Here is a 27,740-nt window from a genome sequence, read left to right as displayed (position 1 = left end):
ACTTCATAATAGCAGTCATGCTTTTAGTACTTTGCGCAAAATGGCCTTTTGAATTTTATTAAAAGCTGTTTTTAATTATGCAATTTAAATCGTTGCAAGGTGGCAATGATTTTTTTTGTATAGCATTATGAATAATAGTTAAAATTTCTATCTTGGGAAGTGAACACCAAATTAACACAGCAGCATTGTTTAAGGTTAAAAACAATAGTTAAAATTAAATGAAGGCTGAAAACAAATCAGATTTACAATGTAAATTGTTATAGGAGGACAATGAAATTTGTAATATTAATTTTTTGTTCTTAAATCCCGGACCACACGAACCAAAAAGTTAAGACAATACAGTAGAATAAAAAATAAAAACATTTTAAAACGTATTTTTTTTAAAAAATTAACTAACCTGGCTGACTCCCAAAGCACTACGTGTGCCACAGTTTTGCGGGGAGGCGGCACACAAATAAAAAATGAAACAGAAATAATAAAAAACAGAAATACTGTACACAAAGTGTCAGCCGGTGTGCGGAGGAAAAAAAATCTCGCGAGAGGAGCGCATCTCCTTTACCTCTCGCGCAGGAGACGCTTGTAGGACTCCAACTCCCGTCACTTCTCCCCACCCCGCTGCCTGACGGGAATTGTAGTCCAAGCGCCCCATCCCACTCTTTCCTTCATACAACGCCGGCACTCGTCTTCCCGTCACGCTTTGCGCTAGGCCCGCGCGCGTCGCCGCCCCGCCCCCTTTCCCCTCGGCCCTGACAATCCATGTCTTATCATTTCTGAGGTAAATCTAAGATGGCGGCCGTGGGCGCTGCGGCCGGGGTAGCCGGTGGCTCCGGCGCCGCCGCCGCGGCCTCTTCCTCCGCAACGGCGACGACGACGGCGCCTCCGCCCCCGCCAGCCTCTTCCTCCTCGGTGTCCGCGACCACGGCTCCGTCATCGTCGTCCGCGGCGGCGCCTCAGCCTCCGTCGGGCGGGCCGCCCGGCGGGGCTGAGGCGGCGGCGGCGGGAGGAGGAGGAGGCGGAGACGGCAATGGCGGCGGCTCGTCGTCGTCCTCGGCCTCCTCTTCCGCGGCCGGAGGCCCTCCGTCGTCGTCGTCTCCCGCGGCCGCGGCGGCCTCTTCGTCGTCGGGCGGCTCCTCGGAGTCGTGGTACGTGGCGCTGCTGGGCCTGGCCGAGCACTTCCGCACCTCCAGCCCGCCCAAGGTGCGCCTCTGCGTGCACTGCCTGCAGGCCGTGCTGCCCAGGAAGCCGCCGGCGCGCGTCGAGGCCCGGACCCACCTGCAGCTCGGCTCCGTCCTTTACCACCACACGCGGAACGGCGAGCAGGCGCGCAGCCACCTCGAGAAGGCGGTGAGGGAAGGCCGGACTCGGGCACATATGGGGTGGCGGGTGGCGTTTAGATACACAGTTACAGAGAGGGCACGAGCTTATATTTCCCGTGTGTGTGTATATGTATAGAGAGAGAGAGAGAGGGGAAGAGGAAGGAAGGAAAGCTGTGCGTGCACATTCGTGTTTGTGTGCCTGTGTGGGATGTCATGTATTGTGTGCAGATGCATACACGTACATACATATATGCATGCATGTGTGCGTGCACTGTATGTCCAGATACAGATAGATGCACTGTATTTATGTTGCATGTGGATTTACAGGTGCTGTGTGTAGTGTTTGTGTGTATGCATGTTATACATATATAGAGAGAGAGTTAATATATGGTGTGTGCATATATATAGAGAGATATTTTAGTTTGAATTCCATTGGAAACACACAGATTAGAATAAAAGCAGCACACGGCCAGCCTTTTCATTAAAAGCAGTCATTTCCCAAAAGGCTGAAGGACAGCAAAGGAGGGAGCCAGCTTGGGAGCAGGGAATGAGAAGGCTGTCACACACAGAGAGAGATACGTTTTGCCTGTGCAGGTGTATATAATAATAATAATAATAATAATAATAATAAATGATAATTTGTACCCCACCCTCTCCAGCCAGAGCCGGGCTCAGGGCGGCTAACACCAGTAAAATTCCAATAAAAACATAATGGGGGGAAAAAATTAAAATACAGATTAAAATGCAATTTTAAATGCAGCCTCATTTTAAAAGTGTCCCATAGATCAAAACCGTAAGGGGAGGGAAACATAAGGGTCAGACTGAGTCCAAACCAAAGGCCAGGCGGAACAGCTCTGTCTTGCAGGCTCTGCGGAAATATGTCAAGTCCTGCAGGGCCTTAGTTGAGACCAATCTAATCACCTTGCAACTTGGGACCTCCAGTGTTGTCATTTGTGGACCCTAAGGTCCTCCATGGGGCATACCAGGAGAGGCTGTCCCGTAGGTATGTGGGTCCTAGACCTCATGGGGCTTTAAAGGTCAAAACCAGCACCTTAAACCTGACCCTGTACTCCACCAGGAGCCAGTGCAGCTGGTAAAGCACTGGATGAATGTGATCCCGCGGCAAGGACCCCGAAAGGAGCCTCGTTGCGGCATTCTGCACCTGCTGGAGTTTCTGGGTCAGCTTCAAGGGCAGCCCCAAGTAGAGCGAGTGACAACAATCAAGCCTGTAGAGAGAGAGAGAGTGATTTGCCCGTGTGTGTATTGCATTTTGTGGGGGACGGTGTATATATACACATACACAGATACGATATATTTTGCTTGTGTGTGAGAGAGACAGTGCATATATGCGTTTATATATTACAGAGAGAATGTTATGTGTGTGTGTGTGTGTGTGCGCGCGCGCGCGCGTGCATGTGTGATGTGGAGGGGTGTTACATATTAATGTTGTGTGTGTGTCTGTCATGTGTTGCATGTCCAGGAAGGGGACGCAGAGTATTTTTCCATCTGTGTGGATGTATATATCTTGTGTGTGTGTTTGGGGATGGATGTCAAGTATTTATATTAGGTGCATGTTATGTGTGTGGATGTGATAGTGGATGTTATAGAGCAAGCATCCCCAACCTTTGGCCCTCCAGATGTTTTGAACTGCAGTTCCCATCATCCCTGACCGCTGGTCCTGTTAGCTAGGGATCATGGGAGTTGTAGGCCAAAATATCTGTAGGGCTGCAGGTTGGGGATGCCTGTTATAGAGTTTGCTAGGTGTAGATATATCGGGGTGGGGGGAAGGTTTCGTCAGCAAATGTTGCAGTTATTAAAAAATTACTATTCTGTTTCCCAAGGTGGAGAACAACAAAAAGGTTCTTCAGCTACTGTCTCTGATAGAATAACAATCCCCTGCCCTCATTGGGCTGTATTTTTTGCCCTTATAATTTTTTGTTTTGTTTTTTTAAAAACATATTTTTACTTTTTCAAACTTCATGGTTTCCCAGAGCATGTTGATACCCACCCCCATCTCTCTGTCGTTGGCCTTTTTTGGCTATGGTCCTATTGGTGTCCTCATCCCCAGTTCAGTGTTAAACAAAAGGGCAGGAAGAAAGCTTGAACTCCTTGTATTATTACAATGGCGTAGGAATTTCTTGACAGCTGCCCAAAATTCTCCCATTTTGTTAAAATGTTACATGCATACATACAGGAAAGGGTTTGAGCTACATAATTTCCCCTGCTGTGCATATATATAGCAGTGCCTATGTGGAACAGTGAGAAGGAGAGACCTTGAGGTTGCGGTGTGTTAGAGAATAAGCAGAAGGTTGAAAGGGCCCCTATTGCTTGTTGTGTTTGGTTTAAATGTGTTTGGTGGTGTGAGCAGCCTCAGTTAATAGAAGGGAGAGCAAAGAGGAGAACGCCCTTGAAAAGGAACAACAGAGCAGGAGGAAGCAACTCAGTAGGAGTGTAGAAAACTGCAGTGAGTCAGTCAACATTGGTCAACCTAGCTCAGTACTGTCTACACTGATTGGCAGCTGCTCTGGGGTTTCAGGCAATAAGTCTTTTCTCAGCCTTGCTGGAGATGTCATTGGGGATTGAACCTGGGACCTTCTGCATGCAAGGAGGAGGAGGAGGAGGAGGAGGGGAAGAAGAAGAAGAAGAAGAAGAGGAGGAGGAGGAGGAGGAGGAGTTTGGATTTGATATCCCACTTTATCACTACTAAGGAGTCTCAAAGCGGCTAACATTCTCCTTTCCCTTCCTCCCCCACAACAAACACTCTGTGAGGTGAGTGGGGCTGAGAGACTTCAAAGAAGTGTGACTGGCCTAAGGTCACCCAGCAGCTGCATGTGGAGGAGTGGAGACGTGAACCCGGTTCACCAGACTACGAGTCTACCGCTCTTAACCACTACACCTACACTGGATAAAGTAGGTGTGGGGGCATCCCAAGAATGAACTGAGACCATCAGCAAGTGTGTGGGGAGAATGAAAGTGGACTGTGGACTTTTTCAAGGGGCACGGGTGTGTCGGCATCTTGAGAACAGAAAAGAAAGAAAGAAAGTGAAAGGTGGACACCCAAAAAGGGTGCTCTGTTCACCTTTTATTTCCAGTGGGAAGCCCCATAGCTCAGTGGTTAGAGCACCTGCTTTGCATTCAGGAGGTCCCCTGTTCAATTCCTGGCATCTCCAAATAGGACAGAGAGAGAGACTGTTCTGAATCTCTGGAAAGAAGCATTGCTACCAGTGCGAGGGACAAGGCAGCTCAGTAGTGACAACTCCAAGCTGTCTCAAAGCCTTCCCCATCCATTTATGTCAAGAGCTTCATTTTTGTTGATTCCAGGAATACCTCATTTCTCTCTGTTTCTCTTACAGTGGCTGATATCACAGCAAGTATCCTTTTTTCTGGTCTCATGGAAATGGGGGTTGTGCTGCTTGGAGGGGAAAACACAACTACGTGTCAACAGAGCGTTTAACAAGCCCCATTGATTCTATGCTTTGGTTTTGTTAATATAAATTTTGAGAAGCAACTGTGCTCCCTGTTTTTTGGATACCCCTTAAAACAATTGCTCCATCATTTTTTTTTACTATATTAGCTTAACTTGGATGCTGTCAGATTCCGCAATTTGAGGATGTCAAATTCGAAGCTGCCAGTCTGCTGTCGGAGCTGTATTGTCAGGAGGTAAGTGGAGAAAGAATGTATTTCCCACTCAGTTCTTTAAATCCCAAAGTTCAGTGGGGTCAGCAGCCAGAGAAGACTTAGAAAGGTGGTTTACAAAATAGAGCTGAGCTGAGACAGTGCTGCTTGTGGGCTTCCCATGAGGTCATCTCGTTGGACACTGAGATCAGAGTGCTGAACTAGATGGGCCTTTGGCCTGATGTGGCAGCCAGGCTCTTGCAGTTTTATTGCTTGCTGATACATGGGATTGCATGTTGGAGTGTGTATCTGTGGAGGCAGGCAAGAGACAGAGCGCTTGGTTGATCCTGAGCGCCTGGCAGAGTGCAAGAGGAGGGATGACAGACACTCCCTCCATGCTCAGATTGGGCTACTCAGAATGGGATAGAGCACTTTCTCAACATTCCTGGGGATCATCAGCTCTTGACTATTTTCCCCCCTAATACCTAATCCTGTATAATTCTGCCAGTTATGTATTATCTGTGCAATCAAAATGAATTTCAGGAACCAAAATGCTTTTTATGTGCAGTCTCAGCAGGAGTGGTGAACGTTATAGTTAATTGTTGTCGCTTGTCTTCACTTACCCCACTACCATTCTCACAGTTGTGAAGAATAGCCCTGCGTTACAAATGGTCCATGTCACCATTGAGAAAAAGAGGTAGGAATAGCCAATAGATATATGGACTGGATCAAGTAACTTTTCTTCTTTAAGTTCTCAAAGTTCTTAACCTGCCTCAACTTGTCATCTGCACTAGCCAGATGTTTAACTGAGAGTCAATCACAGTCAGTTCATCATTTGAAAAATAAGACTTTAGAGCTGTCTTGCCCCCAAAATGGCAACTAGACATTCTGGTTTGGCGGCTGCAACCTTGGTTTAAGGAGCCATTTGGCACCTGTCTTCTATACCTGAATTTCTAATAGTCGTACCTTGGTTCCCAAATGCCTTGGTTTCTGAGCTTTGGAAGTCGAACGGACTTCTGGAATGGATTCCATTCGACTTCCAAGGTACATCTGTACTGGCTGAAGTTCTTAGCTCAGTCTGACATCATCTTGTTGATTCTCCTATTTTGGGTTAGAACTTTGGGTCCCTCCCTTTATATCCATATTTTTGTTGATTTGATTTGTTTTGTTTCAGAACTCTGTCGACACTGCAAAACCCCTGCTTCGTAAAGCCATCCAGATTTCACAGCAGACTCCATACTGGCACTGTCGCCTCCTCTTCCAGCTGGCGGTATGCTTATTTTAAGCCAAGGGTGGTGAGCCATTTTCAGCCGGAGGACTGTGTTTCCTTCTGTGTGACCTTATGTGGGGCTGTGTGTTAGTGGTGGGTGGGGCCAGAGGCAAAAGTGGGCAGATCCATTTACTTACTCAAATAATTGTAGAGTTGGAAGGGATCACGAGGGTCATCTAGCCCAACCCCCTGCAATGCAGGAATCTTTTGCACAAGGTGGGGCTTGAACCCACAACCCTGAGATTAAGAATCTCATGCTCTGCTGACTGATTTGTTTTCATTGATTAAACTCACTACTCAAAGGCTTGTAAGCCCAGTGGCTTACATTGAGTGTGTGTGTGTGTATGTATATGTGTATGTATACGCATAATTGCATCGTATAACGTATAATGTATACGATATAACACATTTATATTTCATACAACTTGTTGGGGAAACAAATGAAAAACCACCAGCCCCCCCCCCAACAGTAATAGAAAACTCAATACTGACACTGTCAGCTTCTGCAGTTAGCTGTAGGATCAGATTTGAAAGGAAGAAGTAGCTAACTTTCAAAATGTAACTGTGTGTGTATTTCTTTCTCCACTTAGCAACTTCACACACTTGAAAAAGATTTGGTGTCTGCTTGTGACCTCCTGGGGGTTGGAGCAGAATATGCCCGTGTGGTAGGGTCAGAATATACAAGGTGAGTCCTTTCTTATGGGGCAACTGGTCTTTTGTCACCAAAGTTGATGGGGGCAGGGGGGTTATTAGGGGTACTCTGGGGGCTCATTCAGCCTTCCAAGAGAGAGTTACAAAGCTTCCTTGGGGGCTGCTTGGTTGTCACAGGCTCATGATGGGGGCCTTCTCAGTGGTGGTTCCCTGCTTGTGGAATGCCCCCTCTCTCTCATTATCAGCTTTCAGGAGGAATTGAAAAGTATTCCTGTTCACCCAGGCATAAGAGAATAGAATTGTTTTAAGATGCTTGCTTGTAATTGTGTTTAGATGTTTTAAATACATTAAGCTCATTGCAGTGGAAAGGCATGGTATAAAAACTTTAATTGAAAGTTCTTAGCTTCCTTGCACTTCTGGTGGTCTTGCCTGTATTTTAGAATCTGAAGATTTGTTATTTTTTTCCCCTTTCAGAGCCCTGTTTCTGCTAAGCAAAGGCATGGTAAGTTGTGTGTGCTTGGAGAAACCGGTTTAAATAGTTCTGGATTTGCTAGATCGCAAACCTGCAGATGGGCAGTTCAGCTGTGGCCTACAAATAGAAGGCTGCATTAAGCCACACATCACCCTAAACATATCTTTAGTACAGAAGTGGGCGGCCTGTGGTGCCCCCCTCCCCCCCAATGTCTCCAACAACTATTGCAGCCAATGGTCAAGGGCGATGATGGGAGTTGTAGTTCAGCAACATCTGGAGGGCGGCAGGTTCCCTATCCCCAACCTTAGAAGTCGTATTCTCTGCTGAGAGTAGGGAATGCTTCTCCTTGGATCAAGGGCAGGGAAATCTCCGGCCCTCTGGATCTTGGACTCCAGCATCCACTTGCATGGCCGGTGGTCACATGCTGCTAGTCCAGCAGGATCTGGAGGGCCACAGATGTTCCCCCATCTCTGATCTAGTTCTTGCTGCTTGCTTGACTCCTTGAATTAAGATAAAAATACAGAACTAAATGGGGTGCAGTCCAGCAGGGCTCTGCTTATATTCTTACCACTCAGCCTTGAAACCCAAATGGGATGCTGTGGGGATGTTTTAAAACAAATAATGTTGGTTGTATCCAGCATCTGCTCTACAGAGTAGTACAGTGGTACCTCGGGTTACATACGCTTCAGGTTACAGACTCTGCTAACCCAGAAATAGTACCTTGGGTTAAGAACTTTGCTTCCATATGAGAACAGAAATTGTGCTCGGGCAGCGTGGCGGCAGCAGGAGGCCCCATTAGCTTACGTGGTGCTTCAGGTTAAGAACAGTTTCAGGTTAAGAATGGACCTCCGGAACGAATTAAGTACTTAACCCGAGGTACCACTGTACTATTATTTTATTCATTCATTCAGTTTATATACTGCCCTTCATCAGAAGCCCCTAGGGTGGTGTACAACATTAAAAACACATTACAGAATATCAGTGATAGAAATATAAAAAGTCAACTGACGAACAGCCTAATAATGAAATAGTCATCATAATAACAGTCCTCTCCCCCACACTTTCTCATTCACACAGTGAAATTGAAATCAGTGAACGTGATTAATTTGGGTCCATTAATTTTCAGTGGTTCTATTCTGAGTAGGGCTGATGTTTGATATCACTCTGTACTTTTTAAATCAAAAGGTCACGAGTTCTAGTAAATGTTCCCATGAAAAATAACGATGTTTGGAAATGCAAGTTTTGACAAAGCGCAACATCTTAAGTTAATTTTAAGACTTTATTAAGAGTGTTAGCTGTTATGAGAAAGGAAAGGGAGGAATTTATGCCTTATGGGATAAGAACACATACAACCTCTTGTGATGACAATTGCTAAACACTGGAGGACTTTAAGTGTTGACCTGAAAGTGGAGTGGACAGCTGCAGTATGTCACCTGGCACTAATGGAAAAGCTAACTCACAAACGCCAGATGACTTGAACAAACCATATGCACATTTTATGCCAGTAAAACCAATATATTGGTTTTTGGTGGGGATGTCCACCATTCTGGGAGCAGGCGGGGTGAGGCGGTTTAGAGCTTTTCCTTTTAATTACCTGGAGCAAAACAATAGAAACATTTTTTTAAAAAAACAAACCAAAAAACTTGGGTGACATCCAGTGCTGCATGAATGAATTTATCCTTCTTGTTTGCCCTGCAGCCCTCTCAAATGTTTCTCCGGAGAGTCCCTCAGCCCTCCGGACCAGATTTAGAATTCTAAAGTAGTCACATGACAGGCAAGGTTTACTTTGATCTTCTGATTTTTCCTTTTTTGCCTCTTCCCTCCTTTTTTTCATACTCGTCAGCTGCTCCTTATGGAGAGGAAGTTACAAGAGGTGCATCCCCTGCTGACGTTGTGCGGGCAGATAGTGGAGAACTGGCAGGGGAACCCCATCCAGAAGGAGTCTCTGCGAGTCTTCTTCTTGGTGCTGCAAGTGACACATTACCTGGATGCTGGTCAGGTGAGTGGAAGGCACTACAGATGCCTGGTAATTTTCCCCTCCCCCATCCTTGCATCCTGCAGTGGTTAGAAGCAAGAAGCTTGTAGTGGCAAGCTTAGCTATGTCTTCTTGGTCTTTTTGAATTCACTTGGGCTTACTCCCAGATAAGTGAGGTTAGGATTGGAGCTTTTGGGTTGTACTCAAGCAAATATTATTGGGACTAGTCCAGTGTTTCCCAAACTTGGGTCTCAAGCTGTTATTGGAATATAACTCCCATCATCCCTGGCTAGCAAGAGCAGTGGTTAGGGATGATGGGAACTGTAGTCCGAAAACAGCTCGAGACCCAAGTTTGGGAAACACTCGACCCATTGAAATGAATAGGCCTCGTTAAGTCATCTCCAATCATTTCAGTGGCTTGTATCCAACTAAGGCACACTTTCGCCACTTTCACACTGTACATTTGAAGCCCTGTGACAGCAGGGCCCTGTGATTAGCAGTCATGGCTCCCCCCCCCCCCCCGAATTATGGGAGCTGTAGTTTGTTGAAGGTGCTGGGAGTTGTTTGGAGGCCCCCATTCCTCTTCGAGAGCTATGCCTCCCAGAGTGGTTTAATAATCATTCCCTCTTCCCAGGGTACTCTCATTTTTTTAAAAAAACCCTATTGATTGATTTTTCACCCACAAAAAAAGCCCTACAAATTTTAACATAGACCATAACCCATCTTCCCCCTACATGGTTTCCATATTTACCCTTGAATGCTGCCTGTTTCATATACACTATTCAATACATACAGTTTAACCTATTTACAGTGGTGCCTCGCAAGACGAAAAGAATCCGTTCCGCGAGTCTCTTCGTCTAGCGGTTTTTTCGTCTTGCGAAGCAACCCCATTAGCGGATTAGCGCTATTAGCGGTTTAGCGGCTATTAAAGGCTTAAGGGATTAGCGGATTAGCTGCTAAAAGGCTATTAGCATCTTAGTGCCTTAGAAAAAGGGGGTGGGGAGCAAAAAAAAATCGCAGGAACTCGCAAGACATTTCGTCTTGCGAAGCAAGCCCATAGCAAATTCGTTTTGCAAAGCAATTCCAAAACGGAAAACCCTTTCGTCTAGCAGGTTTTCCGTCTTGCGAGGCATTCGTCTTGCGGGGCACCACAATACTCAGTAACAGGTCTCCATTCATCAAGGATTTTTTTTTTTTTGTAATTTTGGTCTCTAATCTTTGCTGTTAATCTTGCCTGTTCCGCATACTCCCATCATTTTCAAAAGCCATTCTTCCTTTGTTGGAATCTCTCCTCCTTTTCATCTTTGGGTGTACGGTATTTGTGCTGTTGTCGTTATATACTTAAATAAGTTAACCAACTCTTTTGGTACTTCATTATTTGTAATTCCAAAAAGAAAAGCTTCAAGTTTCTTGGGATTCCCAGGGTACTCTCCTAACAACTTAGAAATCTGCTTGACAATTGGACTGCATCCAGGTTGCAGCCTGGGCCCACACCAGCAGTGCCATGACAGCTTTGTAGCCGGGGGGGGGGGGAGAGAGAAGGAAGGCAGCTGGGAGAGGAACAGAGGGGAAGCCCCCCCCCCCGCTCCCTCATTCAATGGGATTAATAATCATTGTATACTGCCCCTCATCCGTAGACCTCAGGGCGCTTCACAACATTAAAATCAGCAGGTGGTAGCTTTTCTCTTTGCTGAGGCGACCCCTTCCTTTCCCCAGGTGAAGAGTGTCAAGCCTTGCCTGAAGCAGCTCCAGCAGTGCATCCAGACCATCTCCACCCTCCATGACGACGAGATCCTGCCCAGCAACCCTGCTGACCTCTTCCACTGGCTGCCCAAGGAGCACATGTGTGTGCTGGTCTACCTGGTGAGCTGCTCAATGCACTTGTGAACCCAAGATTGGGGCTTTGTCCTAGGAAGCTATACCAGTGTTGCACTACTATTCTGTCCAGGTCACGGGCTGCATCCAGTGTTAGTCCTACTCAGAGTAGATCTACTGGAAACTTAGGTCCATTTAATTTAAGTGGGTGTAACAGTGTAGAACTTACATTGATACAATGCAATGCATGTGACTCATACCAGAAACACACTAAGGCTGGGTGATATATCACTATATCCTCCAAAACTGTTTTGAAGTCCATATCATGATAACAGGTTCATAATTTTTGACCTGGCAATGTATTGCAAATCATGATATATGTATGTACGTACTATGCAAAAATCACGATGTGGGGAAAACCGTGAAGCCAGCCAACGTTTTGCTCGATTCCTTCATCTCCTGTTAACTGCCAGCTCAGCTCTCCCCTGCAGGAATTACAAGTTTTTGGGCAGCTCATGAAAAATTCTCTTTTATAGCCCTTGGTGGGAAAGTGGGTCAAGTTATCTGTGCTATGAGGGATGAGTTTGACAACTCACAGTGGCATACATCGTTCATCGTTCTCCCCCCCCCCCCCAATCTCATTTAACCCTCACAGCAACCCTGTGAGGTAGGCTAGGCCAAGAGGCAGTGACTGCTCCGAATGTCACCCAGTGAGCTTCATGGCTGAGTGAGGATTTGAACTCCGGTCTCCCAGGTCCTCGTCCAACACTTGTAACCATTACACCACACTGGCTCTTTTGTTTTCTTGCAGAACGATGGCAAAAGGCTTCTGTTTGTCTGTTCCCACAGGTGACAGTAATGCACTCAATGCAGGCCGGATACTTGGAGAAGGCACAGAAGTACACGGACAAGGCGCTTATGCAGCTGGAGAAACTCAAAAGTGAGCAGCAGGAATTATTTTCTTCCCTGCCATGTTCTTTTGAGATTCCGTGCTTGGAATGCTCACCATGTGCATGTTAAATCTCTGCCAGAGGGTGTCCTTCTCCCCCACCCCCACTATGCACTTCCACTTTATCACTGCCACCTTTTTTGTGGAGGGTTGTCAATCCCCTTTTGTAAGGCCAGTCATACCCCCATCTCCAACCCACTACCAGCAAATACCATTTACCGTATTTTTCTGTGTATAAGACGACCCCTATTTTTTTAACCCAAAATTAAGTTGTTTAGCATTTGGGGGGGGGTGACTTCTACCAATCGCTCACCCACCTGCCCGCCACTGCCAACTGCTTGCCACAGCCACTGCCGATTGCACACCTCACTGCAGCCGCCAGTTGTCTGCTCACTTGCCGCCACCAATAGCCCACCCGCCCACTTGCCACAGCTCCAATCGCCTGCCCAATCGCCACAGCCACAGCCAATTGCCAGCAGCCACCAATCACCTGCCCAATCACCGCTGCCAATCTCCTGCTTGCTGCTGCCATTAATCACATGTCCCCCCTCTGCATTCACTATCTGTGTATAAGATGACACTCAATTTTTGCCTAAGTTTTTTTAGCAAAAAGCATCTTCTTATACACAGAAAAATATAGTATCCTTTTGTTACACTGCAACGTCAACCAAGATCTATTTGTAAGCATATGTGAATGAGCCCCGAGTTTTCTTTATTCCCCTCTGGGACTTCAGAAATGCAAGGACCCCTCGCCTCATTGCTTCTGGCATATCCCTTTTTGGTGTGCTCAGTTCCGCCCCCCCCCATCCCCATTGGAAAGGAGGCTGGGGCCAGAAGGTGGCTTTGCCAGCCCAAAGAAGTGCCCATAGAATATCAAGATTGCTGAGCAGCTCTTTCCACTTGCCCCTGGAGAGGCTGTCAGAGCTGCTTTTGCCCTCTTCTCCACCCATACTAAAGGCGCCACCATTTCTTTTTCACTTCCCAGTGCTGGACTGCAGCCCTATCTTGTCTTCCTTCCAAGTGATTTTGTTGGAACACATCATCATGTGCCGCCTCGTGACGGGTCACAAAGCCACAGCCCTGCAGGAGGTAGAGCCCAGTTTCTGTATTCCAGGGGTTCCTGCTTTATATTCTTTATTGGAAAATAAAAAGTACAAAATTAACAAGTGTGCAGTAGGGTTATAAAAATGATTTCCTATATCATAAAGGGATGAACTTTTTCTTAGAAACACTGAAAAAGGGACTAATTCTTCTCACTTGTGAAAAAAGATCACCCCAAAATGAAGAGTCGAAATCACTGTATATGTAACATTACTCCTCATAAGTATCAGCACTCTTAAAAACTTTATGGAACTGTTTAGAATTTTTACATCTGTAAAAGAAATTTTTAAAGCATCAGAAAAGCACTGGAAACAGGAGCCATCCATACTCCAGATACCAAAAAGTAATCCGTGTGCAGAACGCGCAATCCAAGTGATGTGGGAATATTATGGTGCTTGTGGTAGAAACAAAGACAAAGTACAACCATGATTTATTCTAAGCAATAATAAGTGATTCACAGTGTACAAAACATTGTACAAGTATTAGAAAATTTGCAGACTCCATTTTTCCTCTATACATGCTATTCGTATTATATAATACATTATTCAGTTACATATACAGAAAATTGATTTATTGATATTGGGGTGACCTTTTTTCAAAAGATTTGGAAATGATAGTTCATTCCTTTGTTTTTAGGCAAAAGTTCATCTAACTAAGCTGCAGGAACATCAGGTTGTAAAAAAGTTATAAGCCTAGTGTGCAGAGTAAGGTAAGACACAAAAGAAGAGGAAACAAGAAATAGTACCCATATAGAAAAGAAAAAAGATATTGTGAAATTACGGTATTATTGTAGTTAACCAGCCCTTAATCTAATATGGTATTTATAAAAATGAATTCCAGGGATTCCTTTCTCACATCCTTTGAGGGCGGAGGAGCAGGCAAAGCCCTGCCGGTGCTTGCTGAAGGTGCAGCAGCGCTGAGAAGCTCTTAGTGCAGCCAGAGTTGGTAGGAGTTGCAGTCCAGAACAGCTGATAGCAATTACAGCTCATTAGATTCTTGCATTGCAGGGGGTTGGACTGGATGACCATTGGATCCCTTCCAGCTCTACAATTCTGTGATCAGGAGGGGGCTGTGGTTTGGCAAAGGTTGTCTTAGCATGGGGGTGAGCAGCCCAAGGGCCACATTCTCTGCTGGATAACCTTCCAGGGACCACATGGTGGGTGGGGCCAGAGGCAAAAGTGGGTGGGACAACAGGTAAACATTTTAGCTTTGTAGAGCAGGCTAGTTTCTATACACACACTTCTCGGTCCTTGGCCCGGTCAATCAAGAGGCATCATTGGAGTGCAAGGAAACAATCCCAGCAAGGCAAGAACCCTTAAGGGGCCAGAGGCCAGAGAGGGGTGGCTGGTCTGGGGGAAAGCCCCAAGGCTCCCCCACCTTGAGAGAGGGGTGTTCTACTGCAGCAGCAGCAGCAGTACTGCAGACATCACTTAGCTGGGGCTGGTGAAAGGTGGTGGAGGAATGGTAGGCAGAGGGCGGGAGGTGACCCTTCTGGTGCTTTGTGGGGGAAAGATCCGTCAGTGTGGGAAAGAAACCCACAGCACTAACTTAAATGCCATCTCTCCCTCCCACTTGCCTCGTCTTCCAAAAGATCTCCCAGGTTTGCCAGCTCTGCCAACAGTCTCCTCGGCTCTTCTCAAACCACGCAGCTCAGCTCCACACTCTGCTGGTAAGTATATCAGCATGAGTTGGGGGGGGTGTACTCTTCACTGTGATTCCCTTCCAGCTCTACAATGCACAGAGGATTTCTTTTTTTAAAAAAAAAAAGCCCAACAGACTCTGTCTTTCTTCCTCTTAAGCCATGTAATTGGGGCAGGGGCGGGTGGGGGTAAACCTCCTTCAACTTAATCCAGTTAAAATTTATGTGTTGTTACATTTTATTGTTTTGAACAACTTACATTGATTTATTTGCAGTATTTATAAACTGTTTTCCAGGCGGACTGTATAAAGCAGTTTGCCTAAGATTATTGCAGCGATAAGCATTGAATTTTTAAAAGCTGCAAGAGAATAGAAAAGACACACTGTTAGTTCAGAAAAAGCTGCTCCTGCTTCTTCGCCCCTTCCAGTTTCTCTGAAAGTAAACTTGGGGGGGGGGTGTCCCTGCTCTATTCCTTTGTAGTGAGGAGAGGGGATTGGTTTATTTCTATTTTCTACCAAGTTTCATGCCAAAAGGGTTTTATACCCACTGCTGCTTCTATGCTCTCTCCCACCCCACCCCTCTCTCTAGAGGCCAGAGTTGTTGAACCTTGGAATGTTAATTTCTCTTCTTCCCTCGCAGGGGCTGTACTGCATTTCCGTAAACTGCATGGACAACGCGGAAGCTCAGTTCACCACAGCACTCAGGGTAAGGCTGGATTCAGTTTCTCAACACAGAGCCAGAAGTTGGCTTCCTGTGTCCAGGCATTCTCCTTCAAACACAGTTCCTTAACAAAAGTGGGAAATCCTGCCTTCTGTGAGTTGGGTCGTTGTTGTTTTTAGTCATGTTCTGACTTTGCCTTTCTTCCTCTTCTTCTTCTTCTTCCTCACATCCGCAGCTCACCACCCACCAGGAATTGTGGGCTTTCATTGTGACTAACCTGGCGAGCGTCTACATCAGGGAGGGGAACCGGCATCAAGAGGTAGGACAATTCCCTTGGCTTCAGTCCTGGACTTGCCTTTCAGAGCACTGGTTGGGAACATCTATGGAATCCCAACACCTTCATCCTACCAGTGTGGCTAATGGTCAGGATTGATTATGGTTTCTGGGAGTCCAGCAACATCTGAGAAAGCCACAGATGTACCCCTTTGCTGTTTTTAATGTGTATTGCTGAACATTAAACATCCTTCCTCTTTTTCTCCTCTCCTCTAGCTTTACAGTTTATTGGAAAGAATAAATCCAGATCACAACTTCCCTGTGAGGTATGTGCGCCAGTTATGCTTGGAAGCAAATAGATTTATGGGTTAGTAGTGACCAGTGTTTGAAATTATCTATCGTCCACTTGCAACCAAGTGAAGATGCCTGGGCACCAGGATGGTGCCTGATGACTCCAGCAGCTGGGGATCATTGTTTTCACACCCTAATACCCTATCCCGTAGAATTCTATCCGTTATATTTTATCTGCACAATAGAGAACAAATTTCTGGAACCAAGATGCTTTTATTGTGCAGCCTGAGGAGAAGCAGTTACCATTAAGAAAAAAAGTCCAAATAGGCCAATAGATATGTGGACTGTCCCTGCATCAGGTGGTTTTCTTCCTGAAGTGCTCAACGCTCTTATCCTAGCTCACGATTGTCATCTTAACTAGCCAAATGTTTAACTGAGAATCAATCACAATCAGTCCATTATTTGAAAAATAAGACTTTAGAGCCATCTTGCCCCAAAATGGCAAATAGACATTCTGTTTTGAAGGAATGCTTATTATTACGGCCAAACAGCCAGCATACAGCATTCCACCATGGTGACTGCAACCTTGGTTTACAGAGCCATTTGGCGACTAGCTTATATATTTACGTTTTTAACACTAGTAGTGACCACCTGACACAAGCAAGTGCTTTTTATTTTCATTTCTATTCCTTTTATTTCCTTTATGCTCCACCTTTCCCTCCATGTAGCTCAAGGTGGTATAAACAGTTCTCATTTAATCCCCACAACAACCCTGTGAGGTAGGTTAACGCTGAGCGTGGGTGACTGGCCCCCAAGGCAACCCAGTGAGCTTCATGGGCAAGTGGGGATTGGAGCTCTTGGGTCTTCCCACACTCTGCCACCTGATGCTGGCTCTAATACCTTTGCAGACCCCTGAGGTGAGCACTCTCTTTGCGCACCAGAATAACTGCATGTCAGTAAGCCTAGAAGTGCTGGCACTTGCATTGAGTCACACAGCGGCAGCTTTAAGTTTCCCCTGACTGGCCAGCGGAAGCAAGGCAGCCACCAATAGCAGCAGCAAATGCTTTGACATCGAACCTCGCAGTAGACAGCTTTGTCATAGTCCATCTGCTTCGTTGGCTGTAGCGTAAAAACAAGCCCAACACACATTGCCTGCTATTGCAGGCTTTTACTGCTCAGCTGATCTGGAAGTCATGGGGGCATCTCTTTCTCATGCTGTTCCCAGGTTTGGCTGGCACCATCATTATACACCTTTAGGTGCCAGGCAAAAATGTCCCTCTTTAACCAGATCTTATCCAATGCTCTTTTAAAATGTGTTGGGGAGGGGGAATTATTGGGTGGTTCTTGTTTTTGTTTTTATTATGTATTTTTTGCCTTTATGTTGTGAACCACACCGTTTCCATGCCTTAATGCACTTGCATGGGTAGATTCTGAAGAAGAATAGCAAACATACACTGAATCAGACCATTGGTCCCTCTAGTTCAACACTGTCTGCACTGATGGGCAGTGGCTCTCCCAGCCCTGTGTTACCCAAGGTCTCCAGGGATTGAACATGGGACCTTGGGAATGCAAGGCAGAAGTGGTCTGTGAAGGAGAAAGTTTGGGAACTATTGGTCTTAGAGGTTTACAAAGCAGAGTCTGGATTATTTTTGCCTGTTGTCAGTGGTTGATTAAAATGCTGCCACACCTCTGCTTGTGCCTTCCCCAGTCTCTGCGTCAAGAGTTAATAGCCATCACTGCCCATCAATTGTCATTAATGCCCATTTCTTTGTTGTTGCATCTGCCTCTCCTCCAGCTCCCACTGCCTGCGAGCCGCAGCCTTCTACATCCGAGGTCTCTTTTCCTTTTTCCAAGGGAGGTACAACGAAGCCAAGTGAGTTGTGTGGGATTGGTTGGCTGGCTGCTCCAGCTTATGCAGAGGGAGGGAGAAAGCAAGTGAGGGCAGAGAGTGAGAATGGGGGCTGATTAGTTGGGTGTGCCTGTTTTTGGATGGCACTTAGTGAAGACAAGTGGCAATCCTGTGCAGAGGTGGGTTATTGGAACGAATGACAATGGGGATGGGAAACCCTCATTGTTCTGACAAAGCTGGGGTGATAGGCACAAGTAGGCATCCCCTACCCTGTTCCTCTTTTTGGAGAGATCGCTCTGTCCTCTTACCCCTCCCAGCAAACTTGGATTACTACTATTACTATTATCATTATGTAAAGTGTTATGTATTCTGCTGTTCAGCCAAGGGCAGCTTGCATAGAATCAAAACAAGGCAGTCCCTGGTGCCCATACAATCTGCAAAAAACCCCACGACACACGAGGGAAAAGGGACAGGGCGAGAAGAGGAAGATCAAAACAGGCAGAAATTTCTAATGAGTAGTTCCCTACACTGACCAGCTGACAAAGGTCATGGGCAGGAGGTGCCTGATGGAGCTGGGCTTCCAGCAAAGATGATGGAGTGAGCCTTCTGCTTCCCCTCTCTCCCACTGAGGTAGCCAGTGAGTGTTCTGGTTTTCACACATTCTTTTGGAAGCCAAACTTCCAACAGGGTTTCCACAGCTTCCTATTGGCTGCAGATGCTTCCTGCAGCCAATCAGAAGCCGTGCTTTGGTTTCCAAACGTTTTGGGAATGGAACAGAGTTCCAGAATGGATTCCGTTCAACTTCCAAGGTATGACTGTATCAGTGTCTGATTTTAAATTGTTGTGAGCTATCTTGCAGACTTAGGATAAAAGGCAGGTACAGTGGTACCTCGGGTTAAGTACTTAATTCGTTCCAGAGGTCCGTACTTAACCTGAAACTGTTCTTAACCTGAAGCACCACTTTAGCTAATGGGGCCTCCTGCTGCTGCCACGCCGCCGGAGCCCGATTTCTGTTCTTATGCTGAAGCAAAGTTCTTAAGCTGAAGCACTATTTCAGGGTTAGCGGAGTTTGTAACCTGAAGCATATGTAACCTGAGGTACCACTGTAATACATCCTCCTCATTATCAGCCAAATTCCAAAGGTCTCCAGTCTCCTCAGTTACAGGCAAGAGACTGGCAGAATGGCAACACCATCAGCTTTGCTCCATAACAGTCCCCTAGAAATCCACAGAATTTGTGGATTTGGGGGGGGGATACCCACCTTGCAGGGAGGGTGTTAGTGGGGGATTCCAGCTTTTTAAGTGCCTCTGGTCACTGCACAAAAACCAGCAGGGCTTGTTGCATTCCAGTTGTCGCTTCAGGCTCCTCCTTTTCTTTCCGACAGGCGTTTTCTGCGGGAGACGTTGAAAATGTCAAACGCGGAAGACCTGAATCGGTTAACAGCCTGCTCCCTCGTCCTCCTGGGTCACATCTTCTATGTGTTGGGGAATCACAGGGTGAGCAGCACAGGCTCTCTAGAATCATGCTCTTGTCAATGTTTCACTTTTCCTCTGTCACCAAAGGAGCATGGAATCAATCCAGCTTAAGAATGCCGCCGAGCAATGCTCTCCATTCCCCTGAGCTCGTCAGGCCTCTGCTTACAAAACTGCCAAGAAAGCAGCGGTGCCTCGAGAGTATATTGGGCACATTGTGACACTTGCAATCAGTTGCCAACTTCTGTAATGTGGTTTGCTTATTGGGGGGGGGGGGTGTGAAGATGCACAGAATAGATGTCCAAGGGTTTGCTGAGGAGATTGGAACTGTAAATCCCCCTCCCTCTCCCCCTGCCTCGCATCCCCTTTAAACTGGTGGAGTCATAGAATATATGAATCATAGAATATATGATAGAGTTGGAAGGGATCCAAAGGCCATCTAGTCCAACCCCCTGTAATACAGGAATCACAGCTAAAGCATTCAACCTTCGTTTAAAAACGGCCAGGGAAGCATAGTCCATCACCTAAGGTAGTTCGTTCCACCGCTGAACAGCTATTACCATCTGGAAAGTTCTTCCTAATGTTTAGCCAAAATCTCGGGTCATCCCCTCTAGAGCAGCAGAAAACAAGCTCATCTTGTCTTCCATGTTATCGTATCTTCTCATTCTAAACACCCGCAACTGCCTCAACCGTTCCTCACAAGGCTTGGTTTCCAGGACCTTGATCATTTGGGTCGCTCTCCACACTGTTGGAGTGCAGACAGTAATTTCCCCCACTGTACATAAATAAATCCTACAGATAACTGTCCACATGTTTAGAACAGTTGCTTCCAAAGTGCTGCCTTTGGAGAACTCTGCTAGGCTGCCGCAAGAAGTAAATTGATGGGATTATTTGAGCCTTCGGTGAGGAGGAGGCTGCCTCCTGCAACTCTGTGTGATTGGCTGCTCTGGAGTTGCTTCCATTTAGAGCTGGATAATTCTGCCACAGCTTTACCTGAGGTGTGAGTTGGAATACTCATCCAGTCTAAGTGCAGCAACGCACGCAGTGGAGCTCCTCAGAGGAGGCTGTGCACCGTGTCTCTGTAGGAACCTATGATCTGGAGGTGGAATAGTGACTCGCACAGGAACGTGGTGGGTACCACTCATTCTTACCCATCTGTACATCAAAATCAAAACTTGGAAGAGTGCTTGAGCTATCAGAAGTTTAGAAAATACTACTGTTTAGGGGTGGGGGAAGTCCAGTTTGCTCAAGCTGCCTTGCAGCTTTCCTGCATAGCAGGAGGTTGGACTAGATGAGCTCTTGGGTCTCTTCCTGCTCTACTGTACTGTGATTCTAAATGGTGTTTTTGTGCTGCCACTGGGGTTGAGGCATTCTGGAATTCCATTCTTGGGAGTCTTTTAAGAGGTGGCAGGCACAGCCCACGCCTGCGGTTTGGTGTGCAGAAATTTGGAGGTGGGGGTGGATTTGTCCACATGTGGTTTGCTTACACCCTTTGATCCAAGGCTCTGCTACCCCTAGGAGAGTAACAACATGGTGGTTCCCGCCATGCAGTTGGCAAGCAAGATCCCAGACATGTCTGTGCAGCTGTGGTCATCGGCTCTCCTGCGAGGTAAGTGTCAGAGAAGGCGGGTGAGTGGCAGAGCAGAAGGACCCCAGCTCAATCGCTGATGGCATGTTTTGTTTCAAAAGGGGCGGTTAGCAGATGGCGAGACCCTGGAGAGCACCTGCCAGTCAAGAGTATACAATACTGCGCTAGATAGACCAAGAGTCTGACTTGTTTTTTGTGTGCTGCCTTTAAACTTCCTGCCAAACTGTCCTTGAGGGTGAACTCTCTTCCTAGTTATTGGAGGAGAGGTGGTGGGGGCGGGGAGAGACTTTCCCCCTTCCTCCAGGTGCCTGATAATCAACTTTGATTGGAGAGGGGGAAAGTCTCTGCTTTTCAATCGCTGCAAAATAATGCCTCTTAAAGAAAGAAAGAGGGCAAAGGGTTAATATGCAGGTTTTTGGTTTTTTTGTTTGGGAACAGTCGGGATGCCACATTCAAATTCAGAACCTTTGCTTCGTTCCTGGTAGAGAAAATGAAATGGTGTCCATTTCCTGGGCTTCCCAAGGACCTTTCGTGCAGCTACCATATAGGTGTATATCATCTTATTTTATTGCCATGTTTGCTCAGCCACATGGCAGGCAGAGACTCATTCTTCTTTCATGGGAACTTCTTTCCATTATTGTGCATAAAAGAATCCTACATGAACAACTGAATCATCTTTTGGGGGAATTCTGTCTCTATAATCCCAAAGATAAAAGCTTCCAGATTTTTATTTATTTTTATAATCACTTTAAACATCTCTTTTATTCCATATCATTTGCCGAAAAGCCCTTGCTAAATCTAACTGTGTATATCTTTTGCACCTGGATCCTCTTGGGGAGATATCGGGGAAAGTTCTGACTGTGTGGCCTATTGCCCTTGGCTCTGGTTGGTGTTCTAGTAAAAAGGCAAATTAGGCCTGACAGGCCAAATGTCTGCCTACCTCCCTAACACGGCACCGTCTTCGTGGGTTGATGCTTCTGAAATGGACAGAGAATAGTTGTGTAACCCCACCGGGAGTCTGCCATCTCACCCTCCTTTCCTCATTTCTCCCTTCCCTCTGCGGAAAAAAAGACCTGAACAAAGCCTGTGGGAACGCCATTGATGCCCACGAAGCCGCGCAGATGCACCAGAACTTCTCTCAGCAGCTTCTGCAGGACCACATCGAGGCCTGTAGTCTCCCAGAGCACAACCTCATCACGGTATGTCAGACCCTCCGGACGTTGCTGGATTCTGGCCCCCAGCCGCCGCCACTGTAGCTCATGTTCAGGGGGAGATAGGAGGCCAGCAGCATCTGTTTCCCAGCCTGCCTTTATATAGGCATCCTGAACTTCCAGATTTGAGCTGGTTTAGGGTGCCCCTTTAAATGTGTTGTGGGAGGGGGGATTATTGGTTCGCTGTTGGTCATATTTCTGCCATGTCTTTCGTGGTTTTAATATTGTAATTCTGTGTTGTGGACCGCCCTGAGATCTACGGGGGAAGGGTGGTATATAAATTTTAATGGTGACAATTATTATAATTAATCCTCTGAATGTCATTCGCTGGGCAGAGTCGCCACTGTTGCTCTTCAGTCCCCGCTCGTGGGTTTCCCTTGAGTTCTCACAGTGGCCACTGTGAGAACAGGTTGCTGGACTGGATGGGCTGCAGGGCAGTTCTTATGGATGGCTTTAAAAATATATTAGATCAATTCATGGAGCAGGACAAGGCTGTGTTCCCCCTGCACTGTTGGGAAGGCCGTCTGCCCTTGAATACCAGTTGCTGGGGGTCACAGGTGGGGAGAGTTGCTGCTCTTGTGCTTAGGCTCTTCTTGTGGGTTTCCAATTGTGTGGAAGGAGGTCTGCTGTGTTAAAATTACTGTTTTAACAGGGATGGGGGTTTAACTTGGGTGGGTGCTGTTTTATTTGGAGGATGGTGGTGCTTTAACTCCTTGTTAAATGTTATAGGTTAATTTGGATATTTTTATTTGTGAGCTGAAGTATTGTTTAGGGGCTTTGGTTGGGGAGTGTATTGTTTATTAGTGTGCATGCTGCATATGATGCTTTTTGAGTAGCAAAGTGGCTAATAAACTCTACTTAAAAGTAAACAGTCAGGCATCCCCATAATACAGGCTGCTAAATGGTACTGGTTTTGAGGGTAATATAACATTTCCCACTTTGGTTGCTCACTGACCCTCAGCTTGTGTGTGTGTTTCTCCACCCCCATCTGCAGTGGACAGACGGACCCCCACCTGTACAGTTCCAGGCGCAGAACGGACCCACCACCAGTCTGGCCAGCCTGTTGTGAAAGGAGGCCGATGTGCAGTCTTCACTCGGAGAAGAGGAGGCGACGGAGTTGGGGTTTTTCTTACGCTGAGCTTTTTTTAAACAGAGAGTGGGCTGCAGATTCCTTGCCTTGCAAGTGCTGCGTTAGGGAAGGAGACTTCACAGACTTGCAGGATAGCATGGCCACTCTCAGCTCCTTCTTAAGGTTTCTGTGTTTTGCCTGGATTGCAGGTGTGTGTGTGTGTGTGTGTGTGTCTGCATTGCACACACACAAACACACACACAATTGTGAGAAGGGGTTTTGATACATCCGTTCCCTGACCCAGAAATAGGTTTTACGCAATTCATGTGGAAAAGTGTTCTTTCCATTAAGCTGATCCTTTTCAGCAAAACTTTACAGACAATTTTCTAATGAAGGAAAAAAACTGGGTGTGGGGAGGAAACCACCCAGCTAATTTGAACCTGCCTATTATAATGTCACATCCTTGCATTTTAACTGGCACACTCCCAAGGCTGTTACGTTTGTTTGTTTTTTGAAGGAAATCAATTCGGTGGTCCGGTAGCCACCAGCCAACACAGACTGTGCATTCCCTAACAGTTGACTCCTTTTGGCTTGGCATATAGTAGAAAGAACTGTGCATAGAAGCAAAGTGAAAATGGAGTGTGGGGCACTTCAGGGAACATTTGTTCCATGTTCTTGGGGACGGGAAGCTTGGGCAGTTCATGCGGGAGAGCAGATCGCAACTACTACTGAATCTGCCGGGTCGGCTCTCCACCCCCCCCCCCCCCCCGATAAATCTCTTTCTCTTTAATTGCTTTTTCATCTTCGTTTCTTAAAAGCAAAACAGAACACCCAGATCAGTGATTTCCAACTGGGAAGGCAAGCTCATCAAACCTTGTCCTTTTTCTTTCCATAGCTCCTGAGGTTCTTAGATGCAGGCTGCCCCGGTTGCCATACCTCCAGCTTACCAGAGCCAAGTGCCCCTTGCCCGCCCCCGCCCCCACCTTTTACCAAGGTGGCTCAGAAAGGACCCTGCTTCTCCCAGCCCTCTTGTCCTCAATGGAGAAAGTGGGAGCAAGAAGGAATGAAGGCTTGGCTTGGATGTGCCTGCATAGATGGACACCAAGGGGCACCAGAGAAGTGCAGGGTGTGGCACTGGGGCCAGAGTTCAGTGCATGTAGAATCTCCTCTCTCTTTCTCAAAAAGGCAGGTTCCCAGCCCTCAGTGGACTTGAAAGTTTTCTGTGGGCAATTATGTTCTGAGATCGTAGAAATCAAGAGGCTTTCCTGTGTTGGGATAAAAGCGTGCCCTTGCTCCCTTGCCCTGCTCTGGCTAGCAAAAAACAGGAATATTTTATGCAAAGTACTAAAACTAATTATGCATTGGTGATCAATTTGCATAATTTAATCGTGTTGCAGAATCCTGCTCTTCTTGGTGCAGAACTTCTGTTTTTAGCACAGGGACACAGTCATGCTTTTAGTGTGCGTGTGTGGGTTTTTGTTTTTAAAAAGGAAATATTTCCTTTCAACCAGATTAACTTGAGCATTCAATCATGGATTTTTCAAATCAAGAATACAGTCGTACCTCTGCTTACATTTCCCTCTGGTTACGTAAACTTCAGGATACGTAAGCAGCAAACCCGGAAGTATATTTCTGGGTTTTTGCCCCACGTGCATGCGCAGAAGCGCTCTACTGCTGCGCATGTGCACAGAAGAATCTCTCCAGTTTCAAAAACCTCGGGATCCGGCCACACCTGCAGAACGGATCCCATCCACAACCAGAGGTACCACTGTATTCATAAACTGAAAAAATGACCTGTGTCCCCTATCTAATCATGTTCTCTTGTGCGGATGCTTCATTCTGCTACTGAAACCTGTTGCAGACCGTCCAGGTTTTCTGGAGATGGTTGATGATGTGCAAAAAAAAAGTCCCAGCAGGGAAGTTGCTTTCAGCGTCTGCAGAGGGTTTGGAAGTAATGCCTCAAAGAAGCTGAGTGTGTTGGCTCACTAGAGCGGAGTCTCTGCTTCTCTTACCCCTAGAAGAGATCATGAACTGAAGCTTCCCTTCAGCCTTGAGTGGGGGCTTCTCATCCTTGCAGTGACCCTCAGACCTGCTTTTTCTCTTGACAGGCTTGTCCTGCACTTGGGATAAAGGGCACCAGAGTTACCAAATGTTCCAGGAAGGTGTTGAGACCAGTGATAATAGACCTGTTGCCTTTTGCGGGGTGGGGGGTGTTTAGCTCCTCCTTTCCTCAGTTGCTTTTTCAGCTGAGACACAAGTCAAGCTGGATCTGCAAACCTGACATTTCTGCAAACCCTTTTGAATGGAATGCACCTTTCATTTGCTTGTTTGTCTGAGGGCAGCACAGAAGGGTGGCCTATTCCCAGGATTTTCAGGCAAAGGGGAGGCGATGATTATGTTGATTTTCCCAGACAGTTGCTCAGGGACCAGAAGTGTATACTGCCGCAGAGGCTGAACTCTTCACCCTCCCTCTGCCCCCACCTCCAAGACACCCTTTGGGCACCATCTCTAGAGTTAACAAGAGGACAGGTTGTTCAATATTGGCATTAGTATTTTTTATTTTTTTTAAAAGGAAAAAGTGATATTAGTGACAAATGTTTTGACAAATGTGTTTGAGAGGCATTAAGTAGTTCTTACAACTTGGGGGAAAAGCACTAAGTTGATCCTGAGAGAACTCTCCCACACTTTGGGTTAGAAACTCCCCACCCCTTTGGGAAAGCCCCGTGTTGAAATCGCTTGGAGGGGTTGGCTCTATCAGGCCGTGTGTTGAGTATGTCTTCTGTAATACCTGCGCCCCCTCCCCAAAAGTTTCCCACCTGCCCACCCCATCCCAACAGACCCCCTGTCTTACGACCAGGGGCCCCACCTTCCCAGAAAACCCTCATTTGGGCCAGTTAGGTGGGCACCTCTGTAACTTTGCACAGTTAAAAGTGTGGCACCTGCTCAACTTGATGTGAGAAATTATTTGCTTGGTCACTCTTAACAGTCCTCCTCTCTCCTGCTGATGTCAGGCTCTCTGTGAAAGAGTTCTTTTTATGTACTTAAAAAAAGAAAGTGCGCTTTAGTAAATTTGTACAGTTTTGTCTTTTAGCCTTTTTCCAAAAAAGTGTTTAATCTTTTCCTAGCGATAACGTGCAGACATTAAAAAAAAATGTACAGTGATTTTATTTTGTCTTCATTCTCAGGAGCAAAAGTGGCTTTTCACCTTAGTCCATGGGATGGGTTTTCGGAGAACCTCAGGTTCTCTTTTGTCATTGGGTGTGTCTCTCTATTTTGAGCAGAACTGTATGCAGGTGTCTGGATGCAGGTGCTTCCTTTCAGCTTGGTTTTTGAAAATCAAGGTTTGACTCCTAGGTAGGAGCAGTGGTGCCTGTGGGAACCAAGTGGTTTTCCAGCAGAGGTTGGATGACCATCTGTCAGGGATGCTTTAGTTGAGATTCTACATTGCAAGGGGGTTGGACTAGATGACCATTGGGGTACCCATCCAACTTTACGGTTCTTTGATTTGTGCATTTATCCATTAAGCAGTAGGTAAAGTGCAGGTACAAACATCTTGGTTACATGATGTGGTAAAATGTTTCTCAGTTGTAGGTCAAGAAACACAAAAATGGCTAGCGAGCCATTTACGAGGTCTGAGTCTGGAGCCCCAGACGAGACCTTCAGTACTTACAGTGTTCAGGCTAATAGAAAGAACAACTGGAGAAAACTTAACTTCCTTCTAGGTGAGGGGTGTGACCACAACCTAGCTGAGTCTCGGGATACAGATTTATGGTCTTAACCTCTTGGTGCAATAACTAGCATGGCACATGCTATTGTTATAGTTGGCCGTAATCTCCCACAAAAATACTTATGCCTAAGCTAGAGTAGAAGAGGCAGCAGTTCTTGTTCATCAGCCCTGATCTCCAGGAGAGCTGAATCATTTGTTTGCATGTTTCATGTTCTGAGAAGGAACTGTCTGGCTACACGCAAACTTGTAAAAGGGTGGAGGAGTGGGTACGCTCTAAGGTCTGAGCTGGGAATTGAGCAAGTTTGAATCCTGTCTTACCAGGTGTCTTAAGTTAAGCCCCTTCTGCATCGAATCGCCACATCAGTTTTCCCTGCCTGCGCTATGGAGGCTAATAAATATTGATATTCCTTGCAGGGTTGTAAGCCTTGCAAAAAAGGAGAATGAGTAGGAGGAAATTTTGACTACTATTCTTAAGAAAGAAAAGCAAGTTAAAGTCTCCCTTGCAGAGCTATTCAGCCCCTCACATTCATTTCTCCTTAATAGAAGCATGGAGCCTGCTGAGACACTTTTGAGTCCCAACCTATCCCTTTAAAAACTTTCTTATTGGTGAACTGGCTTTGTCAGTCAAAGAGAGCTGAAGAATCACTTGAAGGACATGGATTGTTATGGTACTGGGCCTTGATTTTGATAGGTTGGGCTGGCTTAATTGATGCGCCAACAATCCATTCTTCACAGAGGATGATGAGAACATTTGTGGAGCATAGGAGTAAAGGGTTGGGGAGTTTGAATCAGCCAAC

The 27,740-nt window shown here is 46.3% G+C and overlaps 1 protein-coding gene and 1 long non-coding RNA gene across 3 annotated transcripts; both read left to right on the top strand.

Annotated features, from left to right (window-relative positions):
* The first annotated feature begins 679 nt into the window (after positions 1 to 679).
* MAU2 (MAU2 sister chromatid cohesion factor) lies at positions 680 to 26,378 on the top strand. 2 transcript variants are annotated; one of them, XR_014506682.1, is made up of 20 exons: positions 705 to 1,344; positions 4,670 to 4,687; positions 4,911 to 4,976; positions 6,106 to 6,201; positions 6,792 to 6,886; positions 7,327 to 7,354; positions 9,168 to 9,323; positions 11,016 to 11,162; positions 11,964 to 12,054; positions 13,049 to 13,152; positions 14,756 to 14,833; positions 15,443 to 15,508; positions 15,699 to 15,782; positions 16,013 to 16,062; positions 17,823 to 17,900; positions 19,261 to 19,372; positions 20,867 to 20,957; positions 22,008 to 22,135; positions 23,142 to 24,461; positions 24,532 to 26,378. XR_014506682.1 is itself a non-coding variant. In XM_083421539.1 (19 exons), the coding sequence occupies exons 1-19, from the start codon at positions 787 to 789 to the stop codon at positions 23,214 to 23,216; spliced, it is 2,121 nt and encodes a 706-aa protein (XP_083277665.1). In that variant the 5' UTR covers positions 680 to 786; the 3' UTR covers positions 23,217 to 26,378. The 2 variants fall into 2 exon arrangements, 1 of the variants encoding a protein (XP_083277665.1); XM_083421539.1 differs by having other exon boundaries at positions 680 to 1,344; positions 23,142 to 26,378.
* LOC310668694 lies at positions 2,002 to 3,262 on the top strand. Its single transcript, XR_014506802.1, has 2 exons — positions 2,002 to 2,327; positions 2,797 to 3,262. It is a non-coding gene; the product is annotated as an uncharacterized lncRNA (long non-coding RNA).
* Positions 26,379 to 27,740: the final 1,362 nt, after the last annotated feature.

Source organism: Podarcis tiliguerta (genome assembly GCF_965153285.1).
Source record: "Podarcis tiliguerta genome assembly, chromosome: 18".
Lineage (NCBI taxonomy): Eukaryota > Metazoa > Chordata > Lepidosauria > Squamata > Lacertidae > Podarcis > Podarcis tiliguerta.
The sequence above is the reverse complement of the archived record's forward strand: the minus strand, read 5'-3'. Positions and strand labels throughout refer to the sequence as shown.

Coding starts and splice junctions, on each gene's coding strand:
- MAU2 (XM_083421539.1), top strand. CDS start 787: ATGGCGGCCGTGGGCGCTGCGGCCGGGGTAGCCGGTGGCTCCGGCGCC. Junction 11,163..11,963: donor TGTGTGTGCTGGTCTACCTG/GTGAGCTGCTCA, acceptor CTGTTCCCACAG/GTGACAGTAATGCACTCAAT. Junction 20,958..22,007: donor GTCATCGGCTCTCCTGCGAG/GTAAGTGTCAGA, acceptor GCGGAAAAAAAG/ACCTGAACAAAGCCTGTGGG.